A 17,337-nucleotide genomic window follows, 5' to 3' on the forward strand; every position below is an offset into this window, starting at 1 on the left:
AAGCAATATAGATGTCCCTGGGATTCAGAGTGTCTCTTTGAGTTAATTGCTCCAAGAGAATTGCCTCTGCCAAAATGTTTTATCTCTGTAAATGATCAATCACACCTACACGCAGGTCTGTACCTCAACCCCCTTCGGATGTCCTCTAAGTATGGCAGCAGCTCTGTATTAAACAGACCATTTTCACCATCAGTCTATGGTCCCCCATATCTTTGTTTCTCTGCTGGGGAGGCCTGGGGAGGACCAGGAGGCGGCTCTTGAACTCCGAATGCACAGCATTGAAGTACCCCTACATTTTGTGAAGTCACAGTGCCCCAAAACAGATGACTAGTTAAAGAAACTATGGTACCTTTACACACTGGAATACTATGCAGCTGTTAAGAAAGATGAAGCCATAAAATTTGCTTATAAGTGGATGGTCATGGAGAATATCATGCTGAGTGAAATGAGTCAGAAGTAAAGGGATAGACATAGAATTACTGGATTCATTTGAAGAATATTAAAAAAAAACCAACAACAACATTATTTGAGACCCAAGGACGGTAGAAACAAGGGCCAGAAGAATTGGTCCACAGTTGGAAGCCTCCCTCAAATGCTAAGGGAGAAGGCAATTGGGGTAGAGAAGGGACCACCATGACAAATCACGGATCACGGTCCTCCCGTTGTTCATCGATTTGCTCTAGCGGGCCCAGTAACGTCTCCATCATGAGACGTTGTTACTGTGTTTGGCATATCGAATAAGTCACGGGTAGCTTGCCAGGCTCTGTCGTGCGGGCGAGATACTCTCGGTAACTTGCCGGGCTCTCCAAGAGGGGCGGAGGAATCGAACTGGGGTCGGCCATGTTGGCACTTGTAAGGCAAACACCCTACCGCTGTGCTATCACTCCAACCCATCATGACAAAGGTAGTTGGAAATGATCACTCTGGAACTACATGCTGAATGAAAACAGGTAAAGGAACAAACATGATAACCTCTTAGTATCTGTATTGCAGACCATAATGCCCCTATGTGGAGAGAGACAGAGAGACAGACTGACAGAGAGGCAGACAGACAGACAGACAGACAGAGACAGAGACAGAGAGAGACAGAGAGAGAGAAAGAAGGAAAGGAGAGTGTCTGCCATAAAGACAGGCTGAGAGAGGGTGGTAGGAAGGAAACTGGGAACACTGGTGGTGGAAAGTGTACACTGATGGAGGGATGGGTGTTGGAACACTGTATGACTGAAACCCAAGCATAATCAGCTTTGTAACTCTGTATTTCATGGTGACTCAAAACAAACAAAAAGAAAACTTAAATATATAAAAATAAATTAATTAAATTAAATAATGTAAATGGCTAGAGAGAGTACTGTGAGTAAGGCACTTGCCTTGCTTGCAGTCAACCCAGGTTTGATTTCTGGCACCACAAATGATCCCCGAAGCCCCATCAGAGTGACCCCTGAACACAAAGCCATGAAAAAAAACCCTGACACAACTGAGTGTGGCTCAAAAGTCAAAAAATAAAACAATTGTAAATATAAAATAATAGAATTGAAATATAAAAAATAATAGAAATATACCAATGTTTTTTAAATACCATTTACCTATACTGAGATTGTAATATAATCAAACTTCTTGTAGTTAAAATTAAACTATTGTATATGATCATTTGAATTTCTTGCTTTCCCCAATAATCCTTTCCCGAAAATGATGGCAAAAGTACTTTGTTTGTACAGGACAGATAGATTGCTCCATAGCTGGAAGCCTGCCTCGTGAGCAAAGGGGAGAAGGCAGCTGGAATAGAGAAGGAATCGCTAAGAAAATGATGGCTGGAGTAATTGGTTGGGATGGGAGATGTATGCAGAAAGTAGATAAAAGACCAAACATGATAACCTCTCAGAACCTGTATTGCAAACCATAGTTCCCAAAACTGGAGAGAGATTATGGGAAATCATGTCTGCCATGGAAGCAGAGGGAGGGTGGGAAAGGGGGTTATATCGGGGATATTGGTGGTGGGGAATGTGCACTGGTGGAGGGATGGGTGTTTGATCATTGTGTGATTGTAACCCAAACATGAAAGCTTATAACTATCTCACGGTGATTCTATAAAATTAATTTTTAAAAAAAAGTACTTTGTTTGTTTTAACTTGACCCATCTGTCGCAACTCAGTTTAATAATTCTACAGATTCCTTTTGAAACAAATGAACTGGATGGTCAGCAATAACATACTTTTGTGATTTTAGTAAACATACAGGAGATACCATAAGTGAAACTTGTATGTCAAATTTCCCTTTTGTGCATTTATTCCTAATAAACTTATTGCTAAAGTGTTGTTAAAATAGAGACATACACTCAAGCAAGGAATACTAATATCACCAAAAAACATCAGACTTGTGGGGGGAAATGCGCACTGGTGGAGAGATGGGTGTTAGATTATTGTATGACTGAAACCTGGCCATGAACAGTTTTGTAACTACGTATCTTATGGTGATTCAATTTAAAAAAATTAGAAAAGTTTAAAAAAAGAGTTTCAAAGAGACTGGATCAGTACCACAACAGGTAAGGTATCTGCCTTACATGCAACCTATCAGGATTTAGTACCTAGCTCTCCATGTGGTCCCCTGAGCCCCATCACCACATAGTGCTGATGGACTTCTGTTAGGAAGACAGCCATGATCAAATAGCCATACAAATAAACATGCACAGCCAGCAAAATAATAATAATAATAATTTATAAAGATGTGTGCTTTGTTATTTGTAAACAGGGTATTATATAATAAGATAGAAATAACTGCTAATAAAATAAATGAAATAAATAAAAATATATAGTAAACATAAAACTAGACTCTACTGTTGTAGGAAATTTTTTAAGAGCTCTTATATAAAAATCCTCATCAAAAATAAAACACTAATTAATTCTTTTAAAGAAAGACTTTTCATATCTCAATACAAATTTTGAATTAGTGTTATCTGAATTAGTAGATTTTAGAAGATATTATTCCCTACTAAGTACCAGAGTATTAGTTCACTTTTTTCCTAAACAATAATATCAGCTGTCTGCCTGGTAGTTTTATTGCTAGTCCTAGTCTTTTTTCTTCATGATGTCCCACCTCTTCTCTGATGGGACAGAGTGAAGAACTACTCCATACATCTTCTTTGCACATTCAAGTGATCCCAAATCTGTCTCCTGTCCCAAAGCCATAAAGGACTTCTCTAAGAAGACTCATGAACTCTACCTAAACCAGACCCATTCATCTAAAATCATACTGCACCTACACAGGTCTTCATCAATACCAATAATTTCACATGAGAGCACTTCTTCAGATCAAGACTGTAAAGGAGAAAAACAGTATCACTAACTGGTTTCTGACTTTGAGCAATTCATCCCGGGGCCAAAATCCCACGTACGAACCTCCTTATTTGCATCATTCAAATTAAACTCAGTTGTAAATGCCTATCAAATGTTTTCTACTTTCATACCTGAGCATTAAAGGGTATTTTGATTTTGATTTAACTTTCCTGCTTAGAAGTCCTCCTCTCTAGCATTAATAATTAACCAGTGAACTAACTTACCCAATTCTCCAGACTCCGTTTGTTTTAGAGGCGTCTAGCTTCAAGAAGGTTATATCCATGATTTGCTGCTACCTCCAATTATGAGCCTTTTAGGTGTATTTTGTTTTATAATCCTCTGGATGGAAAGTTGGGGACAGGAGCAAACGTAAGTAAAGAAGCCATTTTTATTTTTCAACTCATCTTAGTTGTATTAAGAAAAAAAAAGTAAATTCAATAGATTGTGTTAATTTGGAAGTAACTTTCTTCCTAGAATGCTTAATGAATAGTTCATCTCTGAATCAATGTTATAAAAGTATTTTGGTTTGTGTGTGGTTGACAACATAAAAGCTTCATGGGATTATTGTAGTAAGGATCTACATGAGGTGTTTATTCAATATCTCCTTCCAAAAAGCAAGTAATAATAGCAAAATTCCTGGAGATTGTTGATTTCTTCTTCTTGATATGTCATTTATTTTATGTTTTCCATGTACGTTGCATAGTTGAAAAAGAGGGACTTGAGGTCAATTCTAATACGGTGATTTGAAAGATTATTGTGATTACTTATAAATGTATGCATATTTTAATGCTATTAAAGTATTAATATAGTATTAATGAGCCAGAGAGATATTGCTGGAGTCGGGTAAGGGGAGTTAAGGCATGGCCTCGCATGGCCTCTGAGCACTGTTTGGGAGCTAAATCTGAGAATTAGCCAGATGTAGTCCCAAGAACTCCAGGGTGTCACTCAGCACCTTCCATACAGTATTGAAATACTGTGCACTTAACATTATGTCTTAAAAATTTGTCATTTAATAAATAGAAATAACATTTTAGTACTAGAAAGGGCAGGAGTATCTAGTTAGACCTACTCATTGCACATCTGAGATGAGTCCAAATAAAGGAAATAACATTACAAACTTCAGGCAGCTGGAGAGAGATGGGGAAAAAAGGCATATTATGGACTCCTTGCTCCTTGCTTTTCTTCCTTTTACTCACAAATGTGTAAGTACGTAACATGTTACAAATATAAGAGAATGGTTTTGATATCATATCATACTACCCAATATGATTTTCTTATGTAGGCAGAATCACCCTGTTGCCTTCATGTTTTCCTGTTTGAAAGACAAGCAGATGAAGCTCAAAGAAACTGAAATTAAATGAGCCAAGTGGTAGAACTAAGACTAAAACCTGGTTCTGTGATTCTTGTCCCGAGTTATTCTTAATTCTTCTACCAGACTAGACTGACTGGTAATAAGCATCTCCTCTCTTCCTCTGAGTCAGAGGATGCCATTTACAACATAGTAATCAGTAAATTTAATTTTGTTGTGTTGTTGTTTTTTGGTTCACACCCAGCAATGCTCAAGGGTTACTCCTGGCTCTGCACTCAAGAGTTACTCCTGACGGTGCTTGGGGGACCATATAGAATGCCGGGATCTAACCTGAGCTTGCCGCGTGCAAGGCAAATGCCCTACCTGTCATACTATCCCTCCCGCCCTATAATCAGTCAATTTAATGACTTGATTAAATCAACAAAAATCTCTTGAAAACATGTCATGTGATAGACACTGGAAATAGAGTAGAGGGGATAGAGCTTCTATTTTACTGGGGAAAGCAGGGAATAAATGAATGAAGCGATGAGTGAATAAAATAAGGTGGGTGATTATTAGTACTAACAGAAAAATAAAAATGAATGAGAATAAGAGGATAATAAAAGATAGGTCACTCTTGAAAAGTGTGGTTATGGAAGTTTCTTTGAAGTGGTAACACTTGGTTTGAAGAACTGAGAGAGTAAATCATATAAATATGTGGGAAAAGATTATTACAGTGAGAGGTCAATGTAAAACTCTTGCTTCTCTGTGAGTTTAGTAGTCTGGTCCTTTACAGCTAATAAGAGAAGACAAGTATAAAACTCTTTTTATGAATATAGTGCACTACTGGAAAAAATACAATAAAAATCAAAATCCACAAGTCTACATATAGGACTAAAGACACTTCCCTCACCACCACATAAATAATTCAAGATTAAAACACTACATCAAAAAATATAAAACTTTTAAGAACACTTAAATTAAAATAGCTTTGGGACTGGAGAATAGTACAGCAGGTAGAGTTCAATCCCTGGCATCCAATATGGTCCTCCAAGCACCGCCAGGAGTAATTCCTGAGTGCAGAGCCAGGAGGAACCCCTGAAAATCACTGAGTGTGGCCCAAAAAGCAAAAAAAATTAAAGTAGCCTTTTCCCCTAGTTTTTCATTATAAAACCTGTCTAATTTTTTTGTCATTCACATTAAGTCTAATCCTGGCAATGGTCACAGGCCATGGGGCTATTCCCATGCCCAGAGCATCGCAGTGTGTGACCCAAAAAAACAAAAAATAAATAAATAAATAAATAAATAAATACCAGATTAGTAAAAGTGATCAATATTAAAAAGTAATCAATATTAACACATACTGAACACCAAGCATGACAAGCACTTTCATATACACTTTCTTAGTTCATATTTCCACACAGCCTGGGAAAGGTTAAACTTTCCGGTAAATTATTTTATTCTTACAGAGGGTTTGTGACTTTCCTGTGGTCACTCAGCCAGTAGATGGCAGAACTGGAATTCAATGACTGGTGTTTGTGTTGCTATTCCATTGGGCAAAAATCTTGAATGATTTGTATGCTTCCATCAACTCTATGGAAAGTATTCTTTTCCTGAGCCCAGGTTAGACGTTTTCATTACCTTTAAATGTAACTAAATCTGGGGCTGGAGAAATATGCAGCTGGTAGGGCGCTTGCCTTGCATGTGAACAACCCAGGTATAATGCCCAGCATCCCATATGGTCCACCCTGCATCACCATGAGTAATTCCTGACTGTAGAGCCAGGAGTAATCCCTACACATCATTAGGTGTGGCACCATAACCAAAAATAAATATATAAATGTAACTAAATCTACAGCTCTATGTCTCAGGTATTAGTTTAAAGCTATTTCTTCTTGGATACCATGATGAAAGTCATAGATCACAAATAAGTTTTTATCATTTTTTTTTTCATTTTACTGTTGTTGGGGCCCTATTTCTAGAAGAACTAAGGAAGTAAAAATATTTTTTTAAAACATCATTTAAAAATATTGATACTTTTGGGCTGGAGCGATAGCACAGCGGGTAGGGCATTTGCCTTGCACGCGGCCGACCGGGGTTTGATCCCCAGCATCCCATATGGTCCCCTGAGCACCGCCAGGAGTAATTCCTGAGTGCAGAGCCAGGAGTAACCCCTGTGCATCACCGGGTGTGACCCAAAAAGCAAAAAAAAAATATTGATACCTTTAAATAGGAGACTAATACCCAAGAATGGCCGAGATTAGTACCAGGAATTTTACTCCATGGCATGTTTAACCACACATGCTAGGGTAAAAGGGAGCTCAGACAGAGAAGGGAACACCAAATAAAGGTGTTGGGAGGATCCTCCCAGGATGGGAGAAGCATGCTGAAAATAGACTATAGACCAAACATGACTGTCACCCATTGCCTCTTTTGCAAACCACAACACCCAATAAGAGAGAGAGAACAAAAGGGAATGCCCTGCCACAGAGGCAGGGTGGGATGGGGGAATGGGGGGTGGGAGGGATACTGGGATCCATGGTGGTGGGAAATGGGCACTGGTGGAGGGATGGGTATTTGATCATTGTATAATTGAAACCCAAGCACAAAAATTTGTAAGTCTGCAACTGTACCTCATGATGTCTCACTAATAAAAAAAATATATATATATATATTGATACTTTTTCTGTTTTGACAGGTATGTCATTTCAGCACCAAAAGTATTCCGTGTTGGAACATCTCAAAATATTGTAATTCAAGTTTATGGATACACAGAAGCATTTGATGCAACGATATCTCTTAAGAGTTATCCTGATAAAAAAGATAGTTACTCTTCAGGATACGTTCGTTTATCTGCAGAAAATAAATTCCAAAACTCTGCTATTTTAACGGTATATATATACTCTTTATTTTCTTTATGCATACAAAAATATTGTTAATAAAATATGTATAGTTTGAATATAGTAACATAGGGCTGGAGTGATAGCACAGCGGTAGGGCGTTCGCCTTACAAGCGGCCAACATGGCCGACCCGAGTTCGATTCCTCCACCCTCTCGGAGAGCCCGGCAAACTACCGAGAGTATTCGATATGCCAAACACAGTAACAACAAAGTCTCCAATGGAGACGTTACTGGGCCCGCTCGAGCAAATCGACGATCAACGGGAGGGCCTTTACCTTACCTTACCTAGAGATTGGATATTTTCACTCTATCTCAATATTATCCAAAGTCAGTTCACAATAATGATAGAATGAAACAATTTTAAATTGAAAAGTTATATCTGCCTTTATGAGTAATGTAAATTGTTGCTTTCCTATTTGAAAATTAAACTATACGTATGAGAAAACATTTGGAGGTGAATTTTTAAAACTTGTCTACTGTGAAATTATCATCACAAACAAATTAAAATATTAATATTTATCGGTACTGCACTGCACTGCACTGTCCTCCCATTGTTCATCGATTTGCTCCAGCAGGACCAGTAATGTCTCCATCGTGAGACTTGTTACCGTGTTTAGCATATCGAATACGTCACAGGTAGCTTGCCACGCTTTGCCCCGCGGGCAAGATACTCTCGGTAGCTTGCCGGGCTCGGGGTGGAGGAATTAAACTAGGGTCAGCCATGTGGGCCGCGTGCAAGGCGAACATCCTACCTGTTGTGCTATCACACCAGCCCTACAGTGCTTAAAATATTGCACAGGTACCATTAACCATATTTTATTTAAATCCCAGCATTAAATAATTGTAGCTTTCAAAACTAATAAAATTGCTGATTTCTGAAGTGAATAATTCTCAGTAATAGTAAATTAACTAGGATCAATTTCCTTCTACTAAGATATTATAGTATTTACACCAAAGCACAAAAACATTAATTGTGAGAGATACTGCATTATGAGAGATAATTACATTCATTGAATTGTTTAGTACAATATCCAGGACATGACAACTCCAGTGTCCAACAACAGATGAATGGATAAAAAGTACATAAACAATGGAATACTATGCAGTCATTAGGAAAGATGAAATCAGGCAGTTCACTGCAATGTGGATAGACATGGAGAACACCATGTTAAGCAAAGCCCACCAGAAATAGTCCCTGAGCACAGAGCCAGGAGTAAATCCTGAGCACCACTGATATGGTTCAAGAACATAACAGTATGCTAATTTCAAGAGAGCTTTTATAGAAGTAGCTTTCTAAATGCATTAAAATTGAAGAAACACAAAACCACAAAAGAGAATTGTTTAAATTTAAATTTTGATTATGATATTTGACACTGATGAGCTATGGTCAAAATATAGTTATTCTGGCTCCAGTACAACTTTTTAAATGCCTAAATCTCCATAGTTGTCTTCCATTTACTAGGATTACTGTAATATTTAGATAACTGATCTGTCTTGTTACCCTCAAATTATTATGTTCTTTCGACCAAAATTTTCTTTTACAGATACAACCTATACAGCTGTCTGGAAAAAAAGACCAAGTCTCACATGTGTATCTGGAAGTAGTATCAAAGCATTTCTCAAGATCAAAAAAAATTCCAGTAGCCTACGATAATGGATTTCTCATTATTCATACAGACAAACCTGTTTACACTCCACACCAGTCAGGTAGGTTCTAAGATGTTCTTTCTCTGGAAAAATTGACATTATAATGTAGAGCTTTTCAACAATTAAATTGAAATGATAAAAGATTTCCAGATTGATGAAAAAGTCTCTATTCAAAAAGACTCATACAGTTGTAAATACCACTTACCATTTACATGGATGGGGGGGGGCAAGTGGTCACTGGTAAAAATATTGGTATTGAAATACTGCATGCCTGAAACCCAATCACGAATAACTTTGTAATTTCACAGTGACTAAAAAATTTTTTTCAATAAATTAAAATTTAAATGGAAATTGCTAATGACACAATGAAATTAAATTTAAATTTGATTTTAAATGCAAAGTTTTTAACCCAGATAAAAATCAATAATTATATAAAGTCATTCCAAGCGGAAAATAAAAGGTTCACTTGAAGTGGTGAAATGTGTTGTGTCACTTACTAACCAAATATAAGATATAATTGCACGGACCAGAGAGATAGTACTGTGGGAAAGGCGTTTGCCTTGCACACGACTGACCCCGGCATCTCATATCCCCAAGCACCAACCAGTAGTAATTCCTGAGTGCAGAACCAGGAGTAACTCCTGAATATCGCTGGGTGTGACCCAAAAAGAAAAAAAAAGATATACTTGCAAACATTATTTTGAAAATGGGAAAAATATTACTATAAAGACACATTCCTAATAGCAGTTATTACTATAAAAAAATTTTAAATTACTATAAAGACACATTCCCATTAGCAGTTCCAGAGCTAATGCTTAAATTCAGGAAACAAATCCAATTCTAGGCATTGAACAGCTTCAGCAAAAGAAAATAATAATAATTAGGTTGGGGCCAGGGAAATACAACAGGAGTTGGTGGTGCCTTGTATGCAGCTTACAACTTTTCAATCCCAGGCCTATGGTCCTCTGAGCACCACCAAGGGTGATCCCTATTCACAGGGTCAGGAGGAAGCCCTGAGCACCCAATAGTGTGACTAAATAAATAAATAAATAAATAAACTAGATTACAAAAGTATGTGTATATTCCTTCTTTAAGGGAATCTATCAAGAAAATTTCTGTTAGAACAGTTTCATATACCTGCGTAATCTTTTAGTGGGGTGAGTGCAGGATACCCCATCAAAAATCCATGTTTGATAAATAACTGACATTCCCAATGAACCAAAAACAAAACAAAGAAGTGTAAATACTACCCAAATTTGCTCACACCTGCAAAGACTTTATTCCACCAACACTCCCTCTTTCTGTTATTGACCTTTGAGACTATCAGAGATAGAATTATGATAAAACTGTATGAGGAAGGAGACATTTGGAGTTTTAAGGATATTTCTGATAAAGAATGGTGAAGGAAGACACAAATTACAAGGTGTGTTAATAAAAAAACTCACACAGATTTTTTAATATCATTTCTTGACTTTAAGAGGATGACTGATTTAAAAGGAAATAGTGTCTGCCCATAACGTTTGGACCTTTTCAGACATAAAGAAGCAAATGCTCAGGTCTAAAAGCTAGTCTTTTCTTTCTTAATATTATTTCTGTAATCGAATTTAATTGAGACTCATCTCTTTCAACAATGATTGATATGTTTGAAAAAATTAAGCCCTTTGTTAAGCGTCACCTTTATATCAATTATTCTTACAGTTAAGATTAGAGTTTATTCACTGAATGATGACTTGAAGCCAGCCCTACGAGAAACTGTCTTAACCTTCATAGTAAGTATGTCATTTGTTTGAACGATCACCTAACTTATCTTCAGAACAAGAATTATTGGTCCATAGCCCTACCCAAATACCACACTCAGTCCTACACTTTTCAGTAATGGTTTTTAAACAGCTCTGAAAATAATTTTATAAATCTATAAAGTTATCTCAAAGTGATGCATCTATGTCAGAGTGGATCAATGATGATTGCTGAACCACTCTGACATATATGCATACAGATATATTTCTCTAAAAGAACATGTAACAAGATTGTGAAAATTACATTTTTTCAACTAATGATTTTAAATGTATCTTTGTGACTTCTTTTTTAAAGAAGATCAGTTACAGGACAGAGAGATGCTCAATGGACTGAGCACAGGCCTCCCAGCACCACCAGAATTGAGCACAGCATAGGCAGTGACCTTTGAGCACAGAGCAGGGGTAACCACTACCAGGTGTATCCCAAGAAACAAAAAAAGAACATCTATCATTAATAATTATTGAATGCACATTAGATAGGAAGGTTTTACTTGTACTATTCAAAAATCAATAATCACAGTTCAGAGCGCTTAGAATTAATGGACTTGGAGTTTAATAACTAACACGTGAAAAGCATTGCTAAACCAGGAGACAGGATCAGCAGCTGTCCCTATTGATCCACTATGACATATACATATACAGAGAAAATTACATATATGCATATATATGAAATGCAAAAAAACTTCCCTGGTCTTACCTGGTTTGTTTCACAACCCTCTGAAATTTGTAGCCACCTAGTCTTAACCATGCCTTCTTGAGAGAAAGGAAATGTTCTATCTTTTCTAATGATTTGTGATATTCAGTACTGCAGGGAGAATGTATCCATTACCTCTCATCTGCAGTTCTCTTTATACATAGAAATAGAAATAAAAATTTGAATAACTTCTCATTTATGTAAGCTAGTAATTAATGTTCCGTCACTGTATGCTATTGCAGCTTGTCTCTGCTTTATTTAAAAGTTTATCAGAATGCAGGTGCAAAATAATACACAGGGATACCTTTGAATTCCTTATAACTAAAAAAATCATAAACATTTACATATATCTCATTTATAATGACTTTATTGTGAAACATCAAAGTATTCCAAGATAGTGGTTGATAACCATTCCTGTAAGCTTCAGGATTCAAAGAGAACAAGGGATAAAGTAGAATTTAGATAATTGCAGAAGAAGCAGGAGAGATGGTGGGAAGGAAACAGTGGAGCATAGAGTCAGAAGTGAGAAGGAATTGCGAACCACAACACCCTAAAGGAAAGAGAGCAAAAGGGAATGCCCGGCCACAAAGGCAGGCCGGAGGTGAGGGGAGGGTGGGGGGTGGGGTTGGGAGGGCTTCTGGGATCATTGGCGGTGGAGAACTGGCAATGGTGGAGGGCTGGGTACTCGATCATTGTATAACTGAAACCCAAGCACGGAAGTTTGTAAGTCTACAACTGTACTTCATGGTGTTTCTAAAAAAAAAAAAAAAAAGTGAGAAGAATAAGATAGCCCAGGAAGAAAGCTATGAGAGCCCTAGGAAAAATATTTATGAATCTGAGCTCAGAATAAAGCTGAGTCTGTGCAGAAATTATCTCAAAAATAGCGTATGAGAAGCCAGCATGCTAGAAGCAATATGCATGACATCCTACAGAGGAGGAAGAATAACCAGGAAGACATTCTGCTATGATTCTCAGTCTTGCCAGAAACAAACCTTTGTAACTCAAAAAAAAAAAAATTCTAAATCCCTGACTTCACACTTCACAGTCACTGCTCATCATGGAAAATTTATGAACTAAGAACAAAACTGGCTTCTACATATTATCATCTGAAGAGAGTGAAACATTCCAATTTAATAATTTTCCAGTCCACACACAAAAGGAACTTTAAGGCAAATTGCTATGAAAATTTCCAAGTCTGTTTAACCACTTTGGACACTTCAATTTCAAAAGATCCCTACTGTGGTTATGAATTATCTGGCTTAAAAAATGAATTCTATAATATATTTGCTTTGGAAACTTCAAATGAACAGATATGAAATTTAATTTAGATTCTAGAGTCTAGAAAGCTTCTAAGTTCACATGTTAAAATGTTCATGTATTCAAATTAGAACAATTATTGATACACTTATTTTTTGTTATAAAATAGAGGAGTTTCTTCCAGACAATTGGGACTAGCATACTCTGGATATTGATATGGAGCATGTGTGTGTGTGTGTATGTGTGTGTGTGTGTGTGTGTGTGTGTGTGTGTGTGTGTGTAAGAGAGGGAAGACAGCCTAAAAAGCACAAAAAGGAGAGAAATTGTTTAAATTAACCATACTTGGCTTCCACAACATTTTGTTGATGTACCTCTGCTTAGATTCTTGTAAAGCAAAATAGTATATAACCAAGTAAATTTTTTATGTGGTTTGGGTTCTTATAAGATTTTGGGTTTTTTGTTTGCTTCTTTATTTGTTTTTATTCAAAGGATCCTGAAGGATCAGAAGTTGACATCGTAGAAGAAAAGGATTACACTGGAATCATCTCTTTTCCTGACTTCAAGATTCCATCACATCCTAAGTATTTTACAATATTTGTTATCTGATCTGATAGCACAGCGGTAGGGCGTTCGCCTTACAAGCGGCCAACATGGCCGACCCGAGTTCGATTCCTCCGCCCCTCTCGGAGAGCCCGGCAAGCTACCGAGAGTATTCGATATGCCAGACACAGTAACAACAAAGTCTCCAATGGAGACGTTACTGGGCCCGCTCGAGCAAATCGACCATCAACGGGAGGGCCTTTACCTTTACCTTTACCTTGTTATGAAACTTTCCCCTGAGTCAAATGAAACCACCTAGTGTTAACCAAGCCTTCATGAGAGAAAGGAGATGTTCCACCTTTTCTAGTGATTAGTGAGGTTCATTACTTAATTGGTGAAGTATCCATTACTTCCCATCTGCAGTTCTCTTTATACATAGAAATAGAAATTAACATGTCAATAGGCAAAACCAGTCCCCATGCTATTTTTCATCCAAACCTCCTTCACGAAATCTAGACAATCAGTGGAAAAGGCTGTGTGTTCTGAGAGCCATCTTTGTATATCCTTGAACTTATTGACCATAGTATCATTCCTTTCTAGTATTTTCATAGATTATCCAAAGACAGTTTTCAAGAGAGAGAGAGTTTCTTTAGGCCATTTAACCCATTGGTCTCATGCTAAAGGATTAAGATACCTTTAACAGAATCCCATGTAATGCATATTTAATGTACACTCCCAGCATGTTCAAAGAAAAAAGAGACAGATGCAAAACAGAAATGAAGAATCCACCATCCTCCAAGAAAAAGAGTAGGACAATTGATATCAACTACAAATGATGACATTAGAACTTTAAAATCAAATCTTTTTGTGATTGGGGCTGGAGTGATAGTACAGTGGGTAGGGTGTTTGCCTTGCAAGCGGCCAATATGGCTGACCCGAGTTCGATTCTTCCACCCCTCTCGGAGAGCCCAGCAAGCTACTGAGAGTATCTCGCCCGCACGACAAAGCCTGGCAAGCTACTCCTGACGTATTTGATATGCCAAACACAGTAACAACAAGTGTCACGATGGAGACATTACTGCGCTTGCTCTAACAAATAGATGAACAATGGGAGGACAGTGACAGTGACATTTTGTGATCATATTGCAATATTCTCGGAAAGGGAGTTTCCAGATAGTTCTCTCTGTACTGGAGATTTTCTAGAAATCTGGATAAAAGTGAGAGATTTGAGTAATTCGGGTAATTTTTAAATATTGCTCTTCCTTGAAAATACTAGGAACTCTACAACACAGAATAGAATCTGTCCTTTTGTATAACTTTTCCCAGTTTTCCAACTTCACCTTACACCATTTGCAGTCACTGATTATGAATCAGACCTGGTTGCCTCTCATGACTGGTTACCTCATATCCCAGTACTTTTGCACATGCTGCTCTCTGCTTAGAATGTGTTTCAACTTGCATTGTTCATTTTTATTCCAGTGCTTAATTTAGTGCTTAGTAAATATTTCTGAAATTTTCCTTTTTAAGCAAACCATACTTTGTTATAAAGGTAAAGGTAAAGGTAAAGGCCCTCCCGTTGATCGTCGATTTGCTCGAGCGGGCCCAGTAACGTCTCCATTGGAGACTTTGTTGTTACTGTGTCTGGCATATCCAATACTCTCGGTAGCTTGCCGGGCTCTCCGAGAGGGGCGGAGGAAATACTTTGTTATGTGATATATAAATGTTATCATCTTGATAGACAGTCTTTATTATGTTTCTAGAAATATAATTATGGATTTTATTTTTATTTTATTCTAATGTATTTATACATGTATATCAATATTTACAGTCACTGTCACTGTCACTGTCCTCCCGTTGTTCATCGATTTGCTTGAGCGGGCCCAGTAACATCTCCATTGGAGACTTTATTGTTACTGTGTTTGGCATATCAAATACATCATGGGTAGCTTGCCAGGCTCTGCCGGGGCGGGCAAGATACTCTCTGTAGCTTGCCGGGCTCTCTGAGATGGGCGGAGGAATCGAAATCGGGTCAGCCACGTTGGCTGCGTGCAAGGCAAACGCCCTACTGCTGTGCTATCGCTCTAGCCCATTTTTACAGTATATTTATATATTTAGTTTAACAATATAATTAACATCTTTCACCTGAAAAGTTGTGTATCACTGTAGCACTGTCCTCCTGTTATTCATCGATTTACTCGAGTGGGCACCAGTAATGTCTCACAACAAGTTGTGAGACTTCTTGTTACTGTTTTTGGCATATCGAATACGACCTGGCTGACCTGAGTTCGATTCCTCCGCCCTTTTTGGAGAGCCTGGCAAGCTACCGAGAGTATCTCACTCACATGGCAAAGCCTGGCAAGCTATTCGATATGTCAAAAACAGTAACAACAAGAAAAGTTATGACTCTTAAAATATTTTTTTACGCTGGAGCTTAGTTACACTAAGATAAAATACCTTTAAAAATAATGCTACAGGGGCTGGAGCAATAGCACAGCGGGTAGAGTGTTTGCCTTGCACACAGCCAACCCGGGTTCAATTCCCAGCATCCCATATGGTCCCCCAAGCACTGCCAAGAATAATTCCTGAGTGCATGAACCAGGAGTAACCCCTGTACATCGCTGGGTGTGACCCAAAATAAAAATAATAATAATTATTATTATTATTATTATGCATACAAAAAGCTACTTACAAAAACTAAATTTCTGGGGATGGAGCGATAGTATAGCGGGTAGGGTATACTGCATGCCTGGCATGCAGCCGAACTTGTTTTGATCCCCGCATCCCATATGGTCCCCCAAGCACCATCAGGAGTAATTCCTGAGTGCTGAGGCAGGAGTAACCCCTGAGCATCCCCAGGTGTGACACAAAAAGCCTAAGTAAATAAACAAAAACAAAATTTTGTAAATTCCTGAAAACACTGTTTTTTATTGTTTAAAAAACTGTTGCAAATAAAATATATTAACTAGGCTATATAGGTCTTTTTATTTTTTTCCCTTTTTCAAACAATATTTTTTGTTGTTGTTGCTATAGTTTAGGCAACAAGGTTACAATAGTGTTAACATTTATGGTGTTGATGTAAAGTCACTGTTCCCCAGCAACACCAAAGTCCCCCAAATCCTCCAGAGTTCTCTCTAGATCACCTCTAGATCTTCTCCCCTAACCCCTCCCCCCTAACCCCTCCATTAATAAGGTAAAATAGAACTTGATTCAATTTCCTCTGTGTAAATTAAAACTATTTTATGACATCCATAATTGTGTACATTTTCCACAGATACGGTGTGTGGACAATCCGAGCTAAATATAAAGAGGACTATTCAACAGTTGGAACCACCTATTTTGAAGTTAAAGAATATGGTAATTTCTCACAATTAGAGGTTTACCCAAAATCAGTGTTTTTTTGGGGGGGATCACACCCCGAGATGCTCAGGGGTTACTCCTGGCTCTGCACTCAGGAATTACCCCTGGCGGTGCTCAGGGGACCATATGGGATGCTGGGAAAAGAACCCCGGTCGGAGGCGTGCAAGGCAAACTCCCTACACACAGAGATGTGCTATCACTCCAGCCCCAAATCAGTGTTTTTGTGATCATTCTTTTCACTAAATGTATTCTGTGTGCAAGCACACCCAGCTAAAGATGAGGCAGCCCCACCCCCACCCCCATCATGTCTGGCTGTACTCCGGACAGAGCTGGTGGAAATGTCTGTACACTAATTCCCGTAATCTCGGCACACCAACTTCTCTACACTTAGCGTTCCTCACCATAGAGTCGGAAAAGGTCTAATCCCTGGAAGAGTTTGAGCAAGCTAAAGTCCTTGGCAGAATTATGTTTTTAGAAGAAAATAAAACAATCAGTGATGAAGTGATTGGAAACCAGTAAGTTGAATAA

At 38.0% G+C, this 17,337-nt stretch overlaps 1 protein-coding gene across 1 annotated transcript in view; it reads left to right on the forward strand.

The window, feature by feature from the left end:
• The first annotated feature begins 3,592 nt into the window (after positions 1–3,592).
• Positions 3,593–17,337, forward strand: part of LOC130045816 (complement C5-like) — a 106,977-nt gene continuing 93,232 nt past the window's right edge. The window contains exons 1-6 of the mRNA XM_056138699.1: positions 3,593–3,698; positions 7,316–7,508; positions 9,063–9,225; positions 10,864–10,934; positions 13,402–13,493; positions 16,724–16,806. Of these exons, the coding sequence (XP_055994674.1) occupies positions 3,634–3,698; positions 7,316–7,508; positions 9,063–9,225; positions 10,864–10,934; positions 13,402–13,493; positions 16,724–16,806 (667 nt within the window). The 5' untranslated portion in view covers positions 3,593–3,633. The remainder of the gene's footprint in view (positions 3,699–7,315; positions 7,509–9,062; positions 9,226–10,863; positions 10,935–13,401; positions 13,494–16,723; positions 16,807–17,337) is intronic.

Source organism: Sorex fumeus, unplaced genomic scaffold (assembly GCF_029834395.1).
Source record: "Sorex fumeus unplaced genomic scaffold, SorFum_2.1 ptg000129l, whole genome shotgun sequence".
Classification (NCBI taxonomy): Eukaryota; Metazoa; Chordata; class Mammalia; order Eulipotyphla; family Soricidae; genus Sorex; species Sorex fumeus.